The sequence below is a fragment of the Marmota marmota genome, unplaced genomic scaffold (assembly GCF_001458135.2).
Source record: "Marmota marmota marmota unplaced genomic scaffold, marMar, whole genome shotgun sequence".
Classification (NCBI taxonomy): Eukaryota; Metazoa; Chordata; class Mammalia; order Rodentia; family Sciuridae; genus Marmota; species Marmota marmota.
Window position 1 is genome coordinate 8,300,288 of NW_025999853.1, and position 23,128 is coordinate 8,323,415.

At 49.0% G+C, this 23,128-nt stretch overlaps 1 protein-coding gene across 2 annotated transcripts in view; it reads right to left on the reverse strand.

Moving 5' to 3' along the window:
* Stab2 (stabilin 2) overlaps positions 1–23,128 on the reverse strand; it is a 155,308-nt gene that overhangs the window by 16,865 nt on the left and 115,315 nt on the right. For both annotated transcript variants that reach the window (XM_015482841.2, XM_048802956.1), the window contains 16 exons: positions 22,056–22,175; positions 20,865–20,912; positions 19,506–19,589; positions 18,764–18,910; positions 17,995–18,135; positions 16,863–16,922; positions 15,400–15,576; positions 13,156–13,242; positions 10,566–10,712; positions 9,563–9,619; positions 8,129–8,258; positions 6,921–7,070; positions 4,902–5,006; positions 4,467–4,574; positions 2,748–2,941; positions 1,357–1,498 (listed from right to left, as the gene is read on the reverse strand). In XM_015482841.2, coding sequence (XP_015338327.1) covers positions 1,357–1,498; positions 2,748–2,941; positions 4,467–4,574; positions 4,902–5,006; positions 6,921–7,070; positions 8,129–8,258; positions 9,563–9,619; positions 10,566–10,712; positions 13,156–13,242; positions 15,400–15,576; positions 16,863–16,922; positions 17,995–18,135; positions 18,764–18,910; positions 19,506–19,589; positions 20,865–20,912; positions 22,056–22,175 — 1,897 coding nt within the window. The remainder of the gene's footprint in view (positions 1–1,356; positions 1,499–2,747; positions 2,942–4,466; positions 4,575–4,901; positions 5,007–6,920; positions 7,071–8,128; positions 8,259–9,562; positions 9,620–10,565; positions 10,713–13,155; positions 13,243–15,399; positions 15,577–16,862; positions 16,923–17,994; positions 18,136–18,763; positions 18,911–19,505; positions 19,590–20,864; positions 20,913–22,055; positions 22,176–23,128) is intronic.

The window sequence follows — 23,128 nt, forward strand, 5'->3', positions numbered from 1 at the left end:
TAATAGTTTTTTTTTTTTTTTTTTTTTTTGGTAGTGCTGGGGTTGGACCCAGGGCCTTGCACATGCTAGGCAAGTGTTCTACCATGGAGCTACATCCCCAGCCCTTTTTTATTTTGAGATGGCATCTCACTGACTTGCTCAGACTGGCCTTGAACTTGACACCCCCTGCCTCAGCCTCCTCTGTGGCTGGGACTAAAGGTATCTGCCACTGTACCCAGCCCATAATACTTAAAATTGAATCTTTTTGATGACTTTTACAACTAGGAAAAAAAATATATCTTAAAGTGGAACTTATGCCAAGGGCTCTGTATCACTGCTACACCATTTAAAAAAGTTTTTAAAAATTCGAGTTCTCCCCAAGATACTGGGTAATTTTTATAATTTGTTTGTAGCTAGTATCTTTTCAAATATTTCGAGGACATAGACCAGAAATAGTTCAAGAACCGAGTCCCAGTTTTATATTGTTTATAAGTTCATTATAAAATGTCATTAAAGGACTCTTTCTCACTGAAAAAAAAGGCTAATTTCAGTTTTTCCTGACCGCCCACAGCCCAGCAGTACAATCCCTAGATGTAGGTCCTGCCATCTTGCTGGCCACACAGCTTGGAGATGTCTGGAAATATGTTGTCCTGTCTCCTTGCCAAGACCTCACAGTGTCTTCGGGTAGATGTGTGGCAGTGTATTTGATTGTCCTTTACATGAAATATCTAGGGTATTTCTAATTTTTGGTGATTTTCATTAATGCTGGGTTGAGTGTGTTTATCTTCATTCAATTCCTAGATTTCTATAGGAATGAAGATCCCCAACCCTGAGTCCATCTGACGGACACATGGCCACTCCCGTGGCTCTAAGTGCTGTACCAGTTTGCCCTCCTCTGACCCGTGTGAGCAGGCACTTCCTCCTGAGCGTGGGGAGCCTGGGAGTGTGCCTGTGAGTTTGTTATAAGCCACTCAAATCATGCTTGGAAGTGCCCGGGGTAAGTGCCAATCGATGCGCTATCATCAAAACAACTATTAAGCAAATTGCTTCTGCAATATGAGTCTTTGATTCTTGACCCTGAGCCGGGCTTCTGGGATTCAGTTGCAATCAACAGCTGATGGGTTTCTAAGTGATGGGGAAAAGTAAGCTCGGGAAAACTTGGGACAGACGGCCTTGGAGGTCCATCCTGCTCCTAGTGGCTCAGGGGCCAATCCTGAGTTTCCTCTGCCCGCCTCCTGCCCACACTGGGTCTGGGCAATGTAAGGACGCTTTGGTCTGTTTAAATTACGCTTTGTTTCTCTTTTTCCTCTTCTGAAGGTCCCTTCCCCAAGCCCGAACAGAAAGGTGCTTTGGGCCATGGCGCCCAGCTATACCGACCCTGGAAGTGGAGGTCGGTGCACTCGGCGTCCGCGTGGCACTGCCCGTTGTCCTGCAAGCAGCGGTCCAGGGGCAGCTGCTCTGGCTCGCAGTCCAGCCCGTCCCCCACGTAGTGACTCTTACATTCACACTTGTGCTTGCCCTGTGGGAAGAGAGTGGGCCAAGATGAAAAAGACTCTCTAGGACCCCAGGATCCCAGGACCCCAAGTGCCCTGGGGACCCGCATCCGGCCTGGGAGGTGTTGGAAGGACCAGGAGAAGGCACCTCCTGTCTGGCGGGGATGGGTAAGGGCGACATCTTGCTCTGGTACAGGCTCACAGTCAAACCTCGGCCTCCATCTCATCTCGGCCTGAGTGCCCCTTCCTCGGAGAGCCCCCCAAGTCCAGCTGCTCTGCACATTGGCCTGGTCTGAAAGGAGTTCATGTAGCAAGCCCTGCCCCTTCCTTCTCCTGGTTTGCAGGCTCCAGGGACGCAGGGGACCTGCCTGTCTCTAATGCCGTACCCCAGCCCCTGCATAGCCCATGGTAGGTGCCTGGTGACTGCTGGTGGAATCAGTGGATTATCTCATCTAATTCCCACAGCAACCCTGTGAAGTCTACGTGACGGTGAGGCCCATTTTACAGAGGAGGAAGCTGAGGCTCAGAGCCATTAAGTAGCCAGGGCCAGGCCTCGAAGTCGGTAAGTCCAGGAGCTGAGTCTCACAGGCCGGCTGACTCTTGGTCTGTGTGTGTGACCAGCACTGGGCATCATCTCCCACTCTGCTCTTCCCACCAGAGAAACAGGGCGCTGATTCCATCCCCCAAAGACTGACTGAGTGCCACTCATTACACTCCGGCTTCTCAACTCTTTGTTTTGGCACCAGGGATGGAACCCAGGGGCATTAACCACTGAGCCACATCCCCAGCCCTTTCTTAAAGTTTTCATTTAGAGACAGGGTCTCGCCAAGTTGCTTAGAGCCTCACTAAGTTGCTGAGGCTGGCTTTGAACTTGCCATCCTCCTGCCTCAGCCTCCCGAGCTGCTGGGATTACAGGCGTGCGCCACTGTGCCCGGCTATCGACTCCCTGAATACACCTTAAGCTTTGAATAATCTTAGATTCATTCATAGGAAAGTTACAAAGGCAGCAGAGAGAGCTGCCCGCTGCAGCCCACCAGTCTCCCCTAATGTCACCATCTTATCGAAGCATCGTCCCCTTGTCAAAATTAAGAAATCAATGTCATTTTTCTTACTAAACAATAGACTCTGCGTAGGTTTCACCAGACTTCCCACTGAAGCCCCCCTTCTGTTGAGGAGGACAATGACACTCATCCACTGACTTTTAACAAGCAGCAGAAGTGGGCAGAAAGTGGGGAGGAGGCTCAAGGGAGGCAGGGTGTCAGGGAGCGGGCTCACCGGGCCGGTCATCCTGCAGGTGGCGTGCTCGTGACACCCACCGTTGAGGCCGTCGGCACAGGGGTCTATCTCCACGCAGCTGTGGCCATCTCCCCTGTAGCCCTTCAGGCAGCTGCAGGAGACCTTGGTGCCCTTCTGGGAGCACTTGGCGGCCTTGGCACAGTCCCCGTTGTTCTGTTTGCAGAAGTCCACGGCTGGAGGAGGGGGAGAGAGGCTCCGCTGACCACCCTCTGAACCCGGGGCTTCGGGCCGGGGCTGCCGGTGACCTGCGCCCGCCAGCACGCTGGGTGGGGGGCAGCAGAGCCCAGCACTGCGGTCTCTCTGAGAGCCTTTGCAACACTTAGACACTGTGAAACGCTCACGGACCAGTCCTGGTGACCTCTGTCCACTCCCCCACGCCGGGTCCCCCGCAGGAAACATACCTCTAGGTTCACTTTGGTAGTCGATTTCAGAATACGTTTGGGTTTTTAATGTTAGAATAAAGGTGTGTGTGGGGGGGGGGTTAGTGCAACAGGAACCACCTTGTTGGACAGGCATTGTTGACCCCATTCCACAGATGAACAAACTGAGGACCAGAGAGCTTCCCTCACCTGGCAGAGGTAAAACAGCTAGGACATGGCAGGGCTGGGATTCGAACCCGGGGTGGTTTGGCCCACTGTGTTGTGCTGGCTCTTAGGACCTTGGTTTTCACACTCCCCTCATAGTCTGGTTATCGCCTCAGCACAGCGGGAAAGCTGGCTGAGTTTTCCTGTGTGCTGGGGTCTGTGGCAGCCTCTTGAGATCCTGAGGACCCAAGCCCTACCTAAGAGCGGCAGGGAGGAGAGGGTGGCCGGTGCTGCCACTGATGAGCACGGAGCCCTCTGGAATGCCCTGGAGCTGTCCCCATGCTGCAGGTACAGGGAGACTTAATGACTGCAGGGGAAGTTCACCTCTCCATGTGGATGTTTATTTAGCCATGAAAAAGGAATCAGGCAGTGCATGAGACTGACTGCTAGCTTCTCCCCGGTGCCCAGGCTCTTTGTTTCCTAATAGGAAATGGATCTGGAGGTGGGCTAAGAAAACACCCCATTTCCCTGGCTCTTGGCAGAAGGTGAGGTGCCAGTCTTGGGAGGGGAGCAGGTCTGAGTTCAGCAGCCGCGAGGCCATGGTCTTAAAGGGAAGGTTTGCCTCATCCGCTCCCTCTCTCATCTTGCTGCTGGGGTGTGCTCACGTTGGTGGCCACGTCGGCCACAACCCTTCAGGGTGACCATTCAGGTGAAATTCAAACTGTTATACGAGACAGAAATAAACACCTGCCTCGTTTACACCCGGTTCATTTGAGACTCTCTATGGCTGGGTGACATCTTAGCTCCCAAGGACAGATTTCACAGTGTCCACAGTGCTTCTCATGGGAGGTCACAGGATGATAGATGTATTTTTTTTTTTTTAAATACTGTAGCACCTGGAGTTTTTGAAGTAAGACTGACTGACTCCTAGAGTTAGGAAAACACTCTACAATAAAGTGCATCCTGTTTTTCCAAACGATTCCAAAGCCTTGGCGTGGGAGGTGGGCAGCGAGCCCCGGGCAGACCCCGTGAGGGAGCCGAGCGGAGGGAGGGTGGGTTGGGTGAGGAGGCCAGCAGGAGGCAGAAGAGCCGGGACAGGCGCAGGCACCCTGACCCGGTCCTGCTCCTGTCCAGCACCGAGCCGCTGTTTCCCAGGTACAGAGAGCGGTCTCACCTGTGCAGGTAACCCCGTCGCCTTCATAGCCCAGGTCACACTCACACGTGTTGTTCTCCACACAGGTGGCGTGGGCAGAGCAAGGAGGCGTGCACACAGGGGCCAGCTCTGCAAAGACAGAGGCCACCACGGTCCCGCACCAGGTGTGAGGAGCTGGGGCCACCTGTGAGTCCCAAGACTCCCCCGAGCATCATCTGTGGCCCGTAAGAACCCCCACGGGGCAGGAGCACGGGGCCACTTGCTACGGTCCTTCCCAGCCTGGCGACTCGGAGATTCTAGAATCAGTCTTCTACGTGAAGACACCTCTGCCAGTTTATCCAGATCACAGTGCAGACGCAGAAAGACTGGCTTTGTCATTCAGGCCACCAGACCCCCACCCTCACTAGGACCCTTTCAGTCGGGTGCTGCCAGCGGCTGGCCCTTCCCATGACAGACCTGCCTGAACGTCGCAGAAGCGGCCGGTCCACCCCGGTTCACACACACACTGACCGGAGCCGGCGAGTCCATCGTCACACCGTCCGTGCTCTGAGCAGCTGCAGGCTGAAAGGCAGATCAGAGAGTGTTTGGGAATGGGCCATCAGGGCTGGGATCCCACCTGCCGGCCCCCTGAGCACCCACTGGCTGTGAGCTTCTGGCCTGGGACGCACTGTGCTATGTCACAGGGGCCCATTCATTTATCCACACGTTCAGGAGGTGACTTATCCAGGCACTACGGGGCGGTGAGGTTACAGGGAAAACGTCAGAGAGAAGCTTCTCGTCTTCAGGGGTCTCACCCTGGGGTCTAGGAGTAACAAGGCTGTTGAGCGTGCGACTATGAATGTGGCGAATGTTCTGATCGCAGAAGTGCAGAGCATCATGGGGGACAGAGTCATGATACAACAGTTAGGGGGACAGAACCTCACCTGGGGCCTCCTGATGGAGAAATCTAGTGAAAGGTCTGAGATGGGCCACTTCCTCCCTTCTTACCCCCTGCAGTGTGACCATGCCAGCCCAAGTCACCATGGACTCCTGCTGAGACTGCTGTTCACCTCCCCCGTGGTGGTGGCCCTGCTTCTGTAACCCTCCGCAGGGAGCTCGGAGGCCATCTGCTCATGACACTCCTCCGCCCTCACCCTGAGATGCTCTTGACCATCAGCTGGCTGAGAGCGCCTGGGGAGCTGGCCCTGGTGGCCTTCAGATTTCGTTTCCTTCCTTTCCTCTTCTTTGCCCACTCTGCTCAGCTGGCCTGGCCTCCTGGCTGTCCTGCATGCCAAGCCCTCCTGGATCAGGGCCTCTGCACTTGCTAATCTCTCCTTCAGGAAAGCCACGCCTCTGCTCACTGCAGTAGCCACTAGCTACATGCGGCTATTGAAATTTAAGCTAATTAAAAAGTCCAGGGGCTGGGGATGTGGCTCAAGCGGTAGAGCGCTCGCCTGGCATGCGTGCAGCCCGGGTTCGATCCTCAGCACCTCATACAAACAAAGATGTTGTGTCCGCCGAAAACTAGAAAAAAATAAATATCAAAATTCTCTCTCTCTTAAAAAAAAAAAAAAAAGTCCAGCTCCTCAGTCACACATTTTGAGTGCTCCATAGCCCACGTGGCTGGTGGCTTCCATCCTGAACAGTGGAGTCACAGAACCTTTCTAGCATTGCTCTCTGTTTGGTCGACCTGCTCTTGATATTCCCATGACCTCTGACAGGTCTCTACTCAAGCACTCCTGGTGTGGGATGTCTTCTAAAACAGAGCCTTTCATCCTTTTCTTCTTTTTTTTTTTTTTTTTTGGTACTGGTGATTGAACCCAGGGGTGCTTAACTACTGAGCCAGAGTCCCAGCTCAGCTTTTTATTTTTCATTTGGATACAGGGTCTTACTAAATTATCTAGGGCTGAGGCTGGCTCCCAATCCTCCTGCCTCAGCCTCCAGAGCCGCTGGGATTTGAGGCGTGTGCCACCGCACCTGCCAGAGGTTTTTTTTTTTTTTTTTCCTCCTCCATCCCTATGCCTGCCTTTTGTCTTCTCAGCCTTTATAACTATTTTTGTTTGAGAGCTGGGACTTGGCTCTGTGCCCCTCCCACCACTGTATCCCCAGCCTTAGGACAATTCCTGCTGTTGAGAAAACCCCTTGAACTCTTTGTGCCTGGGTTTCTTGATCTGCCTGCTGCTGGTAATAACAGGGCCTGCTTCAGAGGGTCAGGGTTAGGGTTAGATGGGACAACATATGCCAGGCACATAGTAGGCACTCAACAAATATTAGCTGTCAATATCAGTAAGAACTCAATAGGTGCTTGTAGGTTGAATGACTGAGAGTGGATTTTGTTCAGCCACAGCTTGTCTTGGTGGCTGCGGCTCTAGGGGTGAAGGTGACTGGGGATGAAAACTGGGAGAAGGAAAAAAGGCAGATGGAGGTGGATGGTGGGAGAAGGCGGAAGGCGTGGATGAGGATGGAGAGGGGAACATCAGGGAGGCGGCCACCTACGCTGGCATTCAGGCCCGAATCTGCCTGGCCAGCACAGCTCGCACGCGGTCCCGTTGAAGCCGATGTTGCACTGGCACTGTCCCGCGGCTGAGTACTCTTCGAGGCAGACACCCCTGTTATTACACGGCGCATCTGGTCCTCCAGGGCAGGCTGGAAGAGAGGAACAGTGGTGACTCCCAGTCCCCAAACTAGGGCAGCTCAGCGCCTTCTAGAACGTGCTATGGATTCTGACATCCAGGAAGTGGCTCTGGGTGTCAGTGGACACTGAGGGCAGGCCACTGGCCCACGGGACATGAGGGTCCATGCATCTGAGAGGATTCTACGCTGGCAGGACAACAGGCGGAATTGTGCACGGAGTTTGGGAGTCAGGAGACCTGCGGAGGAGGAGATGTGGGTTGAGAAATGAACTTGCTCTGAGTTTTGGTTTTCTTAGCTCCAAAGGAAGATGGTGACAATAACGATCACGCTACAGCGCCTGTGTGACCTTGTCACATTATTATTGTGAGTCTCACATGAAGTATTATAGCTGAGAGCATTTTGGAAATCTAAAGCAGTGAACAAATATTTTCTCATCTATTAAATGGGATCAACGGTGGAACTGCTCCCTTGGAGAGCCAAGATTAAATACCCTGACTTGTGCAAAACACAGTACTTGACAATATGCCGGACTGGGCCACCGTTATGTCATGGCTGTATTATTCACTAGAGGTCATATCTAGACACTGGGTTTCAGGATGGGCCCAAAGGCCCTTTGTCATGGAGCTACAGGAGGGAGGAAAATGCTAGATAGTCCATAATGGGGGATTTCCAGGAGATTATGGTCTAGATGTGCCATTCCAGGATATCATCTCTTACGGGTAGAATCCTATCAAATGCATGTACCCAGACACGCTTATCCATATCATGGATGCTGCAGAGCATCAAAAAATTAACTACGCAGTGTCTTTAGCACCAGGGGAAATACCTCTGCTGTAGGTCAAGCAAAGAGGCAGACAAGTGGAATATGTGACGGTGGAATCTCAACTCAGTAAAACGCAAAGTAGGCAAACGAATAAACGAGACACACGCACGACTCCTCAGAGCGCTCCTTTGGGGCCTGGGGATCACAAGGAAGGTGCTCTGGCACCTCCTCGTGGCTCGGTCCCCTCAGAAGCTGGGCAGTGAGGCTGCACACCTTCAGAGCAGCCCCTGAAGGAAGAGGCCCTCACCCTGGCAGTCGGGCAGGAAGTAGCCCTTGCAGCACCTGGGGAGCTGGATCACCAGCATGCACTGCTGCTGGCAGCCATCCAGGTTCCTCTTGAACGGCAGCAGATTGTAGAGACACTTCTGCTTCACTCCCTAAAGGAAGAGAGAGGACCACATTAAGCCACCGCCTTACGCCCAGGCTGGGGCTCTCGCCCGCCCCCCACTGGAGGATCCCGGTACTGCCGGGGACTGGCCGCGCCATAGGCCAAGGAGCAGGCAGAGCCGCCACGCAGGGCAGGATTCGTCCCCTTCTGGAGAGGAAGGCCTTTCTGACCCTAGGAGCCCTTTGCAAATGTCACTGTAGCCCAGAGAGGGGGGGGGTCAGGGAGAGGTAGTTTCCCATCATGGAAGGTGTTTGAAGAGACCCCAATCCCCAGCAAGAGTGCACATTACATTTTGTTTTGCAGAGGTGATTTTGTTAGGGGTTTTAGGTGTAGAGTAGAAATAAAAAAAACCAAAAACCAATATTTAATCGGCACTTACTATGTGTCAGACACTTAAATGTGCCCCTATTTTAAAATAGATATTTTTCTGGGCGTGGTGGTGCATGTCTATAATCCCAGTGGCTTGGGAGGCTGAGGCAGGAGGATTGTGAGTTCAAAGCCAGCCTCAGCAACTTAGTGAGGCCCTGAGCAACTCAGTGTGGCCTTGCCTCTAAGTAAAATATTTAAAAAAAGGACTGGGGATGTGGCTCAGTTGTTGAGTGCCCCTGGGTTCAATTCTCGGTACTAAGAAAAAAAAAAAAAGAAAAAAAGAATCTACTAATATAGATATTTTTCCAAGAGCCAAGTATAGAATCGTTCTCAGCTCCATTTTACAGAGCAAAACTGATAGACCCTGTAACTTGCCAAAGATCAGTGGAATTTAACCCCAGGTCAGTGGACTCCAAAATTCATTGGCCTCACTAAGACTCTATATGGGTTTCTGGGCTGAATCCTACCTTTGCTCCTTGCTTCTTGTGTGGTCGAGGGCTCATTGTGTGCCCTCTCTGATCCATTTTCTCATGGGTGAAGTGGATGTAAAATGACCTTCCTACAGGTCTTATGATGAAGAATAAGGATCATCAATATCTAAAGGACCCAGCAGAGAGCGTAGGGCATGGTAGACAGCAGCCAACAAAGCACAGCAGTTAACATTATAACCATTTTTTAAATTCTCCTGCAGGTCTGTAACCCCAGGAGCTTTCTAGACAGTTCCTAGAAGATGCATAGTAGGTTGACAGGCTGCCTGGGCGTGTACATCCCTTATCCCACTTGCTGGGTGGTTGAGGAATGACAGGTGGCATTCACTTCGCACACACACAGATCCCTCCAGAGCACACGTGCTCACACACCCCAGAAGCCTGAGGTCTGATAATGAACCTGCCGTGGCTTTCCCAACATTGCATTCATGATTACCTTCGGTTTGCTCCACCGTGGGCATCTGGGAGTATTGACACAGCTCCCACAGTCCCCCTAGCGTGCAAGAAGAGAGACGCTCAGGTCAAGCATACAGGAAAACACCAGGCAATGTCCCTGCTTACCACCTGGATGGGCGGATTAAGAACTTGTTCATACCCATTAAGATTCTGCCTCTGATCAAGAAGATATAAACAGACACACCCTAGCTTGGCCATGGAGAATTCTGAAGGTCTGTCTTGGACCTCAAATCTTTGGCTGGGTTCTTTGAACAAAGCCTCTGTTACCCAGAGCTGGCCCTGGGCTGCGTGACCAGGTGCCTGGGGGTAGTGGATGCAGGTGCACCTCCATTTTAAGCTAGCGGTGACACCTTTAGCACCCCTCCACGCCCTGATCTTTACCTTTATGATGTGTAAAAAGTAGAGGTAAAAATTCTTGCTGCTACTTGGTCTTCAGGGCATTGGCGAGAGAAAATCATTAGCTGGAGAAATGTGCGTGAACAGACTTTGGAACTTAGGAAGCCACTGCCTCTTATTGTAGAAAGGACAATCGGTTTGATTTCCTACTTTGATTGGTACCCCCCTATTGTGGGATAGTTAGTGCATGCCTATGAGATGCCAGGCACTGATGCCAAACACTGATACCTTTGCTACGTCGCCCCCCCTCTTGGAGACTCAGTTTCCAAGTCTACACAGTGGAGTTGGTGGTGACCACTCCCATTGTTAGGTTTTGGTGGGGTCTGATGAGCACTGAGCAAAGTGGGCTGTTTTCTAAACGGTGAGGGGATGAAGGCTGGCCTGCTGGGTGGGCAGATGAGCAGGGATGTTCAAGGCCTGGGCCGGGCTAGGAAGAGGCTGTGGATTCTGAATTTGAAGAATTCCACCCCGTGGACCCCAGCTCTCTTGGTGCTGGTCCACCTGGGTTTGGGGCAGGGCTTCCGCGGGATCACAGGGCTGCTCTTTGGCCCAAGGTGCTCTTACCACAGTGGTGTTTTAGGACTGACCGAGACATTGAAAGTGGTAAAGGTGTCACAGCGGCCTCCTAGGGTGGGGTCCATCAGCAGACAGTCAATGCCATAGGCCACGCCCAGGTCGAAGAGGAGCTCCCGCTGCACGACTCTGCACATTTGGTCATTTAGAATGAGCTCGCCCTGAGAGAGAGGGGGACAGTCAAGACTTCCTTCTTCCCAGGCCATATAATGTGGCCTACACCTGTGAGAGGGGGAAAATACCTATCCATCCATCCAGGTATCATCCACGGACCATCCATCCATCTTCCGCCATCTATTATCGATCTACCCGTCACCTGTGCATCTCTCAAACAGCACATACCACGTGCCAGGTTCTGTTCTAAGCCTTTTACTGTGCAAACTCTTTTAATCCTAGCAACAACCCTAGGATGTAGCTACTGTTACCACTTCTGTTTGCAGACAAGGAAACTATGGCAGTGAGAGGTTCAGTGACTTGCTCAAGGTCACACAGCATATATGGCAGCATGGGCATCTGGGAGCCTGCTCTATCGGCCCCTCACATTGCTGAACCCACATGGTAGATGCACAGGCAAGGGGAGCTGGGGTGGAGCAGTGGTGACGTTGCTGTGGCTCAGGGTACCCTTTGCTGACATGGCTGCTTCAGGTCGGTCACTGAGTTTCTTCTTTAGCACCAGCATCTAGCAAAGTGCTGGTTCAACTTCCTCTCCAGGAGATGCAAGTGGTGGGCCTTGACTTTATAATGATAATGCTATCTCCTCCTGCACAGGTCCCAGCATCCTTGAAACCGTCCCGAGACACATCATTTCATTTCATGCTCCTGACAATCCTAAGGCCTCCCTCCCCAAGGATGCCCAGCTACTAAATTGATTCCTCCGAGATGTAAACTGCTTTTAGAAAGTTCTGTGAGAAAAGATAAATATCCACATCTATGGATGGGATAGAAAGAGTGGGATTCAGTGGAAGGAACACCAAAAAACTGTGGTTAGAGCTATGTACTCCTGTGCTGTGTGACCATGGCCAAATCACTAAGCTTCTCTGAGGTTCAGTTTTTTTTTCATCAAGTAAATAGTTAATGATTCCCAATCCATAGGGTTGTGCTATTATCAACAGTCAATATCACAAAGTTCTCTGAAAACAATATCAGCCCACTGAGCAAGCGGGGGGTGTTCTTATTGGCATAACTACCGCCATCTTCCTCCCCACCTCCACTTTATGAATACTGTTCTTATTCTCAAGAGATAGCAACTTGCTGGTCTCTGTTCTCTCCTTGAGAGGTAAACAGCTGCTCTTCTCTGTTCTCAAGAAACAATAACTTGCCTTCTGCAAAATCAGGTGAAGCTTGCTAGGCCAGTCACCAGGGCTAAACCCCCCACCCCAGGGAGTTGGCTTGCCGCTGCTTGCTCTCTCTCTCTTTCTCTCTTTGTCTCTCTGTCTGTCTCTGCAGAGCAGCCCGTCAGGGGCCTGACAATGAATCTGCTTATGCCTTGGAGTGTGCCTTGGGATCAGTCCTGAGCCAGTCTGTTTCAGGTCTTGTCCTTCTGGACGGGTGTCCACTTTGGAGATCGGATGGATTCCTTCAGGAGTGTAAGGACACTGAGATACTCTTCCAAAAACTGGAGTGAAAAGATGCTAGCGTTTCTCAAACTCAGTTATAAATGTTGATGCAATTGCAATTCAAATGCCAAACAGACTCGGGCCATAAGATGTAAGCAGGATGGAACGTGTTGAAAAGCTCCTGAAAAGGAATCAACTCAACTGGGAGATGCATCTCTTTTTCCCTTCCTCCTTCCTGGGAAGTGGACACAGTTGCTGGAGTTCCAGCAGCCGTGTTGGACCTTGAGGTGACTTAGAGCCAGAACTACGAGCTGGAGGGGAGAAAGAAAAAGACCTCTGCCACTAGCTCTGGATTGGCCACCTCCAGATTTCTTTTACAAGAGAATACATTCTTATATATTTAATCCACTGTCATTTAAAAAAAATTATTAGTTGTTGATGGATCTTATTTATTTATTTATTTATATATGGTGCTGAAAATCAAACCCAGTGCCTCGCACATGCTAGGCAAGCGCTCTACCACTGAGCCTCAACCCCAGCCCTCCACTGTTATTTTTTATTTCCCTTTATATGCAGTTTAATCCTATCAGATCTAGGCATTATATGGAATTACAGAAGGTAGAATTTTTCAGGAAGTAGCCTGGGCGGGTAAAAATGGCAGACCTTCTCTCTGTTGGCTGATGTAGGGAGTGCGGCCCAGGCTGGCCTTGACCTCTATCAGAGGGCTAGAGGTGAGGCCGCAGGGAGGCTGGGAAGGAACAGGACTAGTAGTGCATCTTCCAGCTTATGGAAGAATTAAAAAAAAAAAAAAGCAATTGGAACCTGCTGTCCTCCAGGTAGGGGGCTTCCTGCCACCAGCCAGGAGGGCCGGGCTGGCCAGGACTGACCAGGTCTCTTGTGTCCACCTTGCCCTCCCAGGGAAAGGACTCCTGAATGCACCAAGGAGCTTGCTGCCTGTGGAGGGAAGAGACCGGCATCTCTCGACAGGGAGGTGGCTGGAGCCAGGCTGGCTGTTAACAGGTTTCTAGCCCCTGGGGATGATACTCACGACATCACGGTCAGTTCCACACTTGACACTGAGCTCGGAACCTTGCAGGGTGTTCCAGGCCCTTCGGGGCAGGTCCGCAGCTGAAATCTGAGGGAGAAAAGTGCCACATGAATAGCTGCCTTTGGGCTGACGAAGGGCAGGAAGGAGCTTTGCCAATAAGCTAAATTCAGGTGCAAAAGTTTTTGCACAAGTTCAAATAATTTTGGATTTCAGACGACAGTGATGTGACTGAAAAGTCTCGGCCAGCCCCGGCTGCCCCACAGCTATGCTTGGGGGTCCGGGAAGATGCCATCTGGGTGTATGAGGCCAATGAAAGGCTGAGGGACTGTCTTGGGTTAGGCTGGGAAAGGGCTTCGGGTGCCATTACGGGCTGTGCTACACCCCTCAGAAGGTCACGTGGAAGTCTTGGTCCCTAGGACCTCACAATGTCATCTTATTTGCAATCAGGGTTATTGTAGGTGTGATTAGGTCAGAGGAGGTGATTCTGGAACAGGGTAGGCTCAGTCCAACACAGGTGGGGCGGTGAGAGAAGACAGGAGAGGAGAATGCCATCTGAAGATACAGACACGCAGGGAGGGGACGGCCTTGTGAGACGGAGGCAGAGACCGGAGGGACGTGGGCTCTGGTCAGGGAACACCAGAGAGTGCTAGGAACTACTAGGACCCAGGTGGGAAGCTCGGAACTGCTCTCCCCTGCACCCTCAGAAGGAAGGACCCCGCTAGCACCTCTCTTACACACGTCTGGCCTCTGAAATTTGGAGGGAATAACTGCTGTTCCAAGCCATCCCATCTACAGTGACTTGCTACACAGTCCTAGGAATGTACTCCAGATGCTATGAATGGACCAAGGTCAGGGCATTTCGCCTTCTTGGAGTGGACGGCTCAGCCCTGGCGAGAAATAGGAGTCCTGGCTGAGGCTGCTATGTTCCTATGGATCTGGCTTCTCTTATTGGTTCAGGGATCAATGGCTGATTATATCAAGACTAGCACGCCTGTAATCCCAGTGGCTTGGGAGGCTGAGTCAGGAGGATTGTGAGTTCAAAGCTAGCCTCAGCAACTTGGCAAGACCCTAAGTAACTAGTGAGACCCTGTCTCTAAATAAAATACAAAAAAGGGCTGGGGATGTGGCTCAGTGCTTAGGTGCCCCTGAGTTTAATCCCTGGTACAAAAACAAAAAACGAAAACAAACCCAAAAAAACTACAAAAAAAACCTGGAACAAACCAACAAAACAAAACAAACAAACCCCCCAAAACAAAACAAAACAACAACAACAAAAACCCCAAAGACTAGCCAGTTGCTTGCCAGACATTTTGGAATTGGGATAGAGAAAGAACCCATTTGGAAAACCCAGGGACATGTTGTCAGCAGCCATTCTGCCATGTGAATCCGGAAGGGGAAAGGAAAGAAGCTCCTTGGTATTGGCTAAAATTTAAAATTCATGCCCCCCACCCCCTGCTCAAAAAAGATCAAAATAATGACAGGTCCAAGGAAGAGAACCACAGGTGGTGTACTTCAGGATGCAACTAACCGGAGTGGGTCAGGGGAGGACACCGTGGGTCAGGGAGGTGAGGGTCTCCTTCCCATCACGGAGCCTAGGACACACCAGTAGTTCCTGGACAGCAGTGCCTCAGAACTGGACTTTATCATCCCTGGGGACATTCCTGAAGTCACTCCTGCATTTAACAAATGCAGTAGTCCCCCTTTATATGTGGGGATACCCTCCAAGACCCCCAGGGGATGCCAGAAGCATGGCTAATACTAAACCCTACATGCGCTTTGTTTTCTTCAATACATATGTACCTACGAGAAAGTTCAATTTATAAATTAGGCATACCAAGAGATTAAACAACTATTAAGAAAATAATTATAATAATATGTTGTAGTAAAACACTCAGCAGCACTACTCCTGTGTTTTGGGATCATTATTAAGTAAAATAAGGGTCACCTGAACATAAGCACTACAATTATGCAAAAGCTGCTCTGATGACCAAGATGGTGACTTGGTGACTAACGGGCAGGTAGCATATATAGCATGGATACACTGTACAAAGGAATGATTCACATTTCAGGCAGGATGCAGCAGGATGATGAGGGGTTCCATAATGTTACCAAGAATGGTGCCCAATTTAAAATATGAATTGTTTACTTCTGGAATTTTCCACTTAATATGTTGAGATGATGGTTGACTCTGGGTAACTGAAACTCAGGAAAGTGAAAACATGGGTAAGTGGGAGACAACTGTACCCTGGAATCTCGGATCACATGGAACTTCAAGTACTCCTTCAGCTTCTCCTTGTTGACTTGGTTGAATAGGAAATTCTGTTGTTCAGGGGCCAGGGCTTGCAGGGCTTGGTCCGTGGGCCAGAAGAGAGTGACGGGGGTGTGAATGGGGTCAGTGATGACACTCATCAAGTCTGAATCCTGAAACACAGGGAGTCAGCCCCTCACTGGTATGAGCACGTGCTGTGCAACCAGGCCCTGCCACACAGGAGGAGGACCTCTCTGAACAGTCCTGTCTGAGCTGCACCGATGCCGACCAGGACTCCACATGGCTCAAGAGTGACACAGACAGAAACTATGGGCTTATGAAATCCCAACTATTCTGACCCACATTTCCTTACAAAGCAAGTCAGAAAGTTGAATTCTAGGTTTTCATGAATAGGCAAATAAAGTTATATTTTAGTAAACATCTTTTTTTTTTGACACAACTTTTGCCCAAACATCTTAATTTCTGAAGGACCAGCTAAACTTTTTTCTCATATTCCATTTAAAAAGCAAAACCTATAGGACAGTGAGGTAATCCCACACATTTTTAAGATTCCTAGATCATATATGTCCCAAGAAGGAATTGGGAGATGAATGTGGAGGAATCATTTTGAGAGCCTTCTACAACGTAGGTGCACCATGGGACACTTTTTAATTTTAATTTTAATTTTTAATTTTTCTAGCAACACCATGAGATAGGCTTTATCATTTTATTTTATGGAGCCCCAGAGAGGTTTTCTAACTTTCCATAAAAGTCTGTGTTCAACCAGACCCTGGTGAACAGGGGAGGGTGGCTATAAGTTTTAGGCATGGGTAGGGGCTTTCCTATAATATCTTTGGAGATTTTTCATTTTGAATGTCTTGAAATCCCCATTTCTATCAAGCACCCTTGTGAGTCTGAGACCCAGATCTTTTGGGGGAATCACTGGGATAATTCTGAGATGTATAAATTGTGCTATGGGGGACAACAGAGTTCTTGGAGCCCTTTGGGGTCCCCAATTCTCCTCTGTGATCCTTTGTTTGAACAAGAAGGGTTTATGCAAAACTTGGGAACAGTTTCTGAAGTCAGAAAGATGTAATTTTAAATTCAGTTTCTAGCTGCCTCCTGGCATGCCCCCCATCCCGACCCCCCCAGATCTCCAGCTCAGCCTCCCCATTTGTATGGTGCAGTCGGTGATCCCAGATGTGGAACACCTAGAACATCCTGCCTTCCTCCCCATCCCGAGCCACAAGTACCCCAAAGTCTAACCCTGCCAAACTACGGTCGCATAGCTCAACAAACCGTACAACATTTTGGGAGTAGAGTGGCAGAGAGCGACTTTGCACTCCAGAAAATTAGGTGTCCCCAATTAGAGGCGGCAAGAGCTGTGACCTAAACAGCAACTGAGATGCAAAACAACTTTAGGCAGTTTCTCCTGAGCCATTTGCCTCCAGGTGTTTACCTGTATTAGCTTCATAAATCTGTTGTAGCCGTGGGTTGCTGCCACTGTTGTAAGATTTTGCTGCAAAGACAAGAACAGGACATGGAAGCTTCCTGTGTACTGTTCAGAAGGTGCTTTAACCACAGCTTGTTGGAATGTGTAGGGTGGGTGGGCGTGGGGCTGCCTGGGCTCATCAGCGCCCCCTGCTGCTCTCTTCTGCCCAGGCCTTTCTGCATCTTAGAGGCTGGAGGGCTAATCCTTGTATTTCACCAGACTCCCTTGCAGCTACAGCCCCAAAGATAAAGCAGGGTCCACCCAGCAGAAGCACCGGGAAAACTTAGTGGAAAGGAATAATGTGAGGTGGTAATGGCTGTGAGCAGGGACATGGGACCTTCTGAAGGTGGGGGCATTTGCTGTCCAGTCTCCAATGTCCTTGGAGGAGAGACTGAAATTTAAAAAGCTCTTACAGCTAGAGCAGCCCTAGGCTGTTCCCCACTGCCCAGCATGCAAATTAGGCTTCAGACTTCCAAGAAATTTGGTGATGGACCTAATTTTTTTTTGATACCAGGTATTGAACTCAGGGGTGCTTAACCACTGAGCTACATCTCCAGCCCTTTTATTTATTTATTTATTTTTGAGACAGGGTCTCACTAAGTTGCTCAGGGTCTCAGTAAATTGCTGAGACTAGCCTCAAATTTGTGATCCTCCTGCCTCAGCCTCCCAAGCTGCTGGGATTATAAGCACGTGCCACCATGTCTAGCTGTACCTAGAATCTTAAGAAGTAGATTATTTGGTCTGCAATGAAGGACCCAGATCGATACCAATAAATAAAAATAAGAGTTAAAGTGTTTTTTTTTTTTTATGTCCACTGAGAAGGAGTTTTACTCCAGATTTAGTTTAGTGATATTTAACATCTATCATCTGTCTCCTACCTATTTACCTACTTGCCCTTGCAGACACTAAATAAAAACTTATAAAATCCATGTGTTGATTTAAAATAGACCTTTACCTGTTTTTATCTCCTAAGAATAATGTTTACTAGACTTTTAATGATAGTTTGAGATTGAACCGTTTCAAAGAGATGCTGAGTCAGCACGAAGATGGTGGCGCATTGAATCACCTGTGCCCGGGACCTGATGGCAAGTTCACCTACCAGAATCTTTCCGGAGGCGTCTCTGGGGGTGATAAGCAAGTTTTGGGGAGACAGTAATTTGTCTATGATATGGACGATTCCATTAGTGGTGATGATATCGCTGGATATGATCTTAGCCTTTTTGTTTAAGTATACTGTATCCTGAAATCAACCAGAAAAGAAAAAAGAGATGAACACAAAGAGAGATACACACAAAACAGCTTCTCACAGAATGCTTCTCTAACATGTCAAATCATCAGGAGCAGAGTCCAAAGGTCAAGTTACTTGAACACATTTTAAAATTATGATTATAAAAAGAAACCAACACGGGAATCTAATTTTCATCTGGAGAAACCAATGGCAAATAATATATAATCAAACAGAACAGTCACGTAATTCTGAAATATGAAATAAACAAGTAGTTCAGAATTCACTTCTTTTTAATACATTTTATCCATATTATCCTTATTTCTTCCCCTCTTTGCCTGCCTGGGGCTTCTCGGCTTCTGAGTTTGAATTTCAGCTCAGTGATTTTTCCTTGCTGCGTGACCTTGGGCAAGTTACTTTAACCTGTCTGAGCTCAGTTGTCTTATTTAGAAATTGGGGTTAATAATAATATTTTATATGGCGGTGCTGTTTTGAGAGTTAAATGAGTTAGTACATATAAAATACTTAGAACAGCGTCTGTGTGTGGAAACCACTCACCATAGGTTAGCTGTCCCCATCGCTGGTTTATTGTAAGGAAAAGGAGGAGAGGCAGGCCTTGGGGAGGGCAGGCGGACGCTCTTACCTGAGAGACGGAGATGACAATCTGCTCTCCTTGGAGGGAAGTAGCATTGGGGGTCAACTTCAGGTTCTCCAGCAGCAGCTGCTGGCAGGCGATCACATGATAGCGAAGAATCTGGGGCATGAGGCCCTGTTTGTCCCAGTCTTTAATCTGTCATAGAAGGTCAGAGGGCTCGGGCCAGAGGCAGGGCCTTTTGCTGCAGATTGTCTTCTGCCCTGCTCTCCTCCATGATTCCCCACTTCTCCTCCCTCCCAGACTCTGGGCAGTGGGTGTCAGGTGTGGTTTGTGTCAGGGCCACAGGCAGAGGCCGTCCAGGTAGGAGGCAGGAAGAGGCCAGGTTCCTTCTGTGTCTCACTGTGGACTCACAGAGTGGAGGGGCCTCATGGGCCTCTGGCCCAGCCCCTCACAACATGGTTACCTCCCGAGCCCCACGACCTGCTCCTCAAAGAGAACCAACCTCCCTCCCTCCCTCCCTCCCTCCCTTTCTTCCTTCTTTCCTTCTGGTAGAGGTTCAGATCATGGAGACTTGTTAATTTTCTCCAGCTTTCTGCTCTGTATCACAAATGTCCTTGCTTCTCTCGACAGGGGTCCCTATGCTGAGAAACAGTCCCTTCTATTGCCATTGTACTCCACCTTGTCCTAGGTCTCCTGACCAGAAAGGTCACCACTGTTGGTCCAAGTGCAAGGTCCTCAAAGCACATTCCAGCCCCGAACCTCCCCTACCCGCCCACAGCCACAAGCTTACCCGGGGTTCCTTGTCAAAGGCTGTAGACAAAGGTACAAATAGAGTGAAGGGCCCAGGCCCAGCCAGCTCTCTAATGACATGCATCTGTCGGGGGAAAGTGGAGCCGTCTGTCACTCACTTCCACAATACAGGTAAGAGAATTCCTCCTGACACGACATCGGCAGGGTTCAAACAAAGACCAGAGAGAGTGGGTGCTGGCAGAGTGGAGGGAAGACCGAATGAGAGACCCGAGATGGGTTGGGGAATGAGGTGACAGTGAGGACGCTATTGAACTCAGGCCATGCTAAATACATAAAAAGTCTTTTTCTTCAATAATAAGTTCACTTACTGCTATTTTTCTACTTTTTACATTTACATTTAAACTTTATAAACACTTTTTTTTCCTACTTTTTACATTTACATTTAAACTCTATAAAAATTTTTGGACTCTTGTAATAATGCAATTTAAATGCACCAATTTGCACGGGTGCACACAACAATTTTCTACCTTACATTCATTTGTTATAAGAATTTTTCTATTTTGGGTTTTTAAACACTTGTGAAAAACCAAGATACAAACACACATGCCAGCCCATGTTTGTTCACACCAGCCTCACTGCAAACATTAGAGTGATGTGTCACTCTACACATCACAATGGCTATGATGCCACCCTATGACATCACAATGGCTGTGACATCACTATAGCCAATGTCTATGATGTCACTCTGTGACACCACTATAGCTAATGTCTATGATGTCACTCTGTGACACCATAATGGCTATGACATCACCATAGTCAATGGCTATGATGTCACCCTATGCCATCACAACGGCTATGAAGTCACCAGGTGATTGAAAATTGTCAGCTCCATTATGATCTTTTTAAAAAATAAATATTTAGTTGTAGATGAACACAATACTTTTATTTTTATGAGGTGCTGAGGATTGAACCCAGTGCCTTATGCATGTGAGGCGAGCACTCTACCACTGAGCCACAACCCCAGCCCTCCATTATGATCTTCAGAGATCACTGTGCACGAGGTGTCCCCGTGCCACATAATGGTGCTGCGTTCTTCCGTGTAGAACTGTGTCTGTGAGCGTTCACCCCTATCTTACATGCTGCTCACCTGAGGCCCGAGAGATGCAGCTCACAAATGACAAACAGGGCCCATCCCAGAAATCCAGGGTCCGAGACTTTCTTCCACCTCCACCAACTGAAGGCTACAACTTTATCCTGTATCTGGCTTGAGATCCAACTTCCATAATTAAATTTTTTTCTTTTGTAGTGCTGGGGTGGAACCCAGGGCCCGGCGCATGCTAGGCGAGCACCCTATCACTGAGCCACACCCCAGCCCCGCCCCAACTCGACACATTCTTACCTGAATCTGGAAGAAATACTGGGAGGTTTTTGGGTTCTTGGGAAGCTCCTGCAAACAAAGACATGGGAATTTTGCTTTAGGCCTGTGACTCACATACAGGAATAACACAGAGTTGTTTTGAGATGATTTTTCTCAGGTTGCAAGTATCCGCTATCCCTTCTGCTGGGAACCTGTGCCAATGGCTCTCTTTGGAGCCTCATATGTGGGCTTACAGCTGAAGTTCAGAATGACCATATGGACACACTGTTGTCCCCAAAACTTTCTGAAATCAATGTCTGATTTGTCAAAGAAAGATTCAGCCATTTCCAAAAGCAACTGAACTTTGAGAAAAATTTAAAAATAATACTCAGATATTTACAAAAATGTTTCAAATATAGTTGAAATATTTAAAAACATCAGTTAAACATTTATGACAGATTTGGCTTCTCAATTAGCATGAATGTTTGATCAGCCAGGTAGAAGCCAGCATGTATGGTCCTGTCTCATTCTCTAGGTCTGGTACAGGTGCATGGGTGGGGACACACAAAGAAACACACAGAGCAATCCATGTCATGTTAATCCTTTTTAGTTACTATGCTGTGTCCTGTGTGCACATTATTGTATTTAATTCTTATAATAACTGGAAAGGGCTGGTACCATCATTATTTTCTTTTACCTTTGATACACAAAGGTGATATACTATGCTCAGAGTTGCAATGTTGCTACCTACCCTGCAGATGTGAATTCAGACCCAGGTTTTTGGCTCCAGAAACCTGTCAATGGTTCCCACCTCCTTGGTCACCCCAACTTTGTAATGGCCAATCTTACCCAGCACCTCACTCTTTCCCAGGTCAAGTGAATTGGAGGTAGGCTCAACTTTTTTCATTGCCAAGTTATATAAAAAATACTCTGTCACATTTTTTTCTTTTGGTACTTGGGACTGAATTCAGGGGCACTCAAGCATTGAGTCACATCCTATTTTGTACTGAGTTACTTAGCCTCGCTGTTGCTGAGGCTGGCTTTGAACTTGAGATCCTGCTGCCCAGCCTCCCAAGCCACTGGGATTACAGGCATGTGCCACCGTGCTGGGCTCCTGTCACATTTTTATAGAGCTTTCCATTTTACAAAACTCTTGCACCTCCCTGAGCAGCCTGGGTTCTCGGCACACCTAGGGAAGTAGAGTTTACTTCGTGGAGACATGTCTTGTGTTACCTGGTAGATGTTACCACGGCAGGTAAATCCATCCCCGGTGTAGTTCTCCTTGCAGGTACATGTCCTTTCATCTTTTGCAATGTGATTGCAGATGGCAAAGGGACTACAGCCGCCATTATTCTGTTGGAATTACCGAGGTGTGGGGAATAGGGTCGGTGAGTTTGCCAACTTTGCCAACCAATTGTGTGTTGAAATTTATTTTTTGAGGACTGGGTTGTAGCTCAGCATAGAGGGTTTGCTTTGTATGTCTGAGGCCCTGGGTTGTATCCCCAACACACACACACACACACACACACACACACATACACACACCACATTTTTTTTGGTCTTATTTTTTAACTTAGATGATTTGGCATTATTTGTCTTTTCTTGAACTTGTTTTTCAATTCTTTATGGAAGTCAAGGCCATCTTATTCACTTGGCCTTGTATCCTAAAATAGCAGGTCCATCTGAACAGATCTTCAGCCTTCCGAAGATAAACCCAGAGTTGTCAAATGGGAAATTTCTCAGCCCCTGGGGATTAGTGGGAAAGACACCAATCTTGTTTGACAATTCCTATCTTTAAGCTACACTCTGATTTGATCATAGAAAAGGTGGCAGCCACCACACAGAAGGCAGCCAATACAAAAATGGAGCACATTGCCCCTGCCCCCAAGGAGCCCATAAGCTGTGGAAGTCGAGACAGGAGCTCAAACCAGAGGCACAGTCAAGCCTGCATCCATGGGAACACCAGCCAGGGCTCTGCACCAGGAGCGACCTCTTCAAATGGGGAGGAAAATTGCAAAGCCCAGGGAGAAAAATCCGACGTAGACGAGCCGGGAAGGAAGTCAGCAGAGTGCTGTAAAAATCCTCCTTCCCACCCACACTCTTTCCAGAAGTATTGTGGAGTACAACACTCTGGCCCAGGAGGGACTGACCAGCCCAGAACTTGCCCCAAGCTGACTCAGCCCAGCACACTGTTTAAGAAGCTGACCCCCAGGGTCTTCAACCATCTCCCAGCTAAATATGCTGGACTTCAACTGTCCCAACTCCCAGCACAGGCAAGACCACCAGGTGAGCCCCCTCTCGTCCCA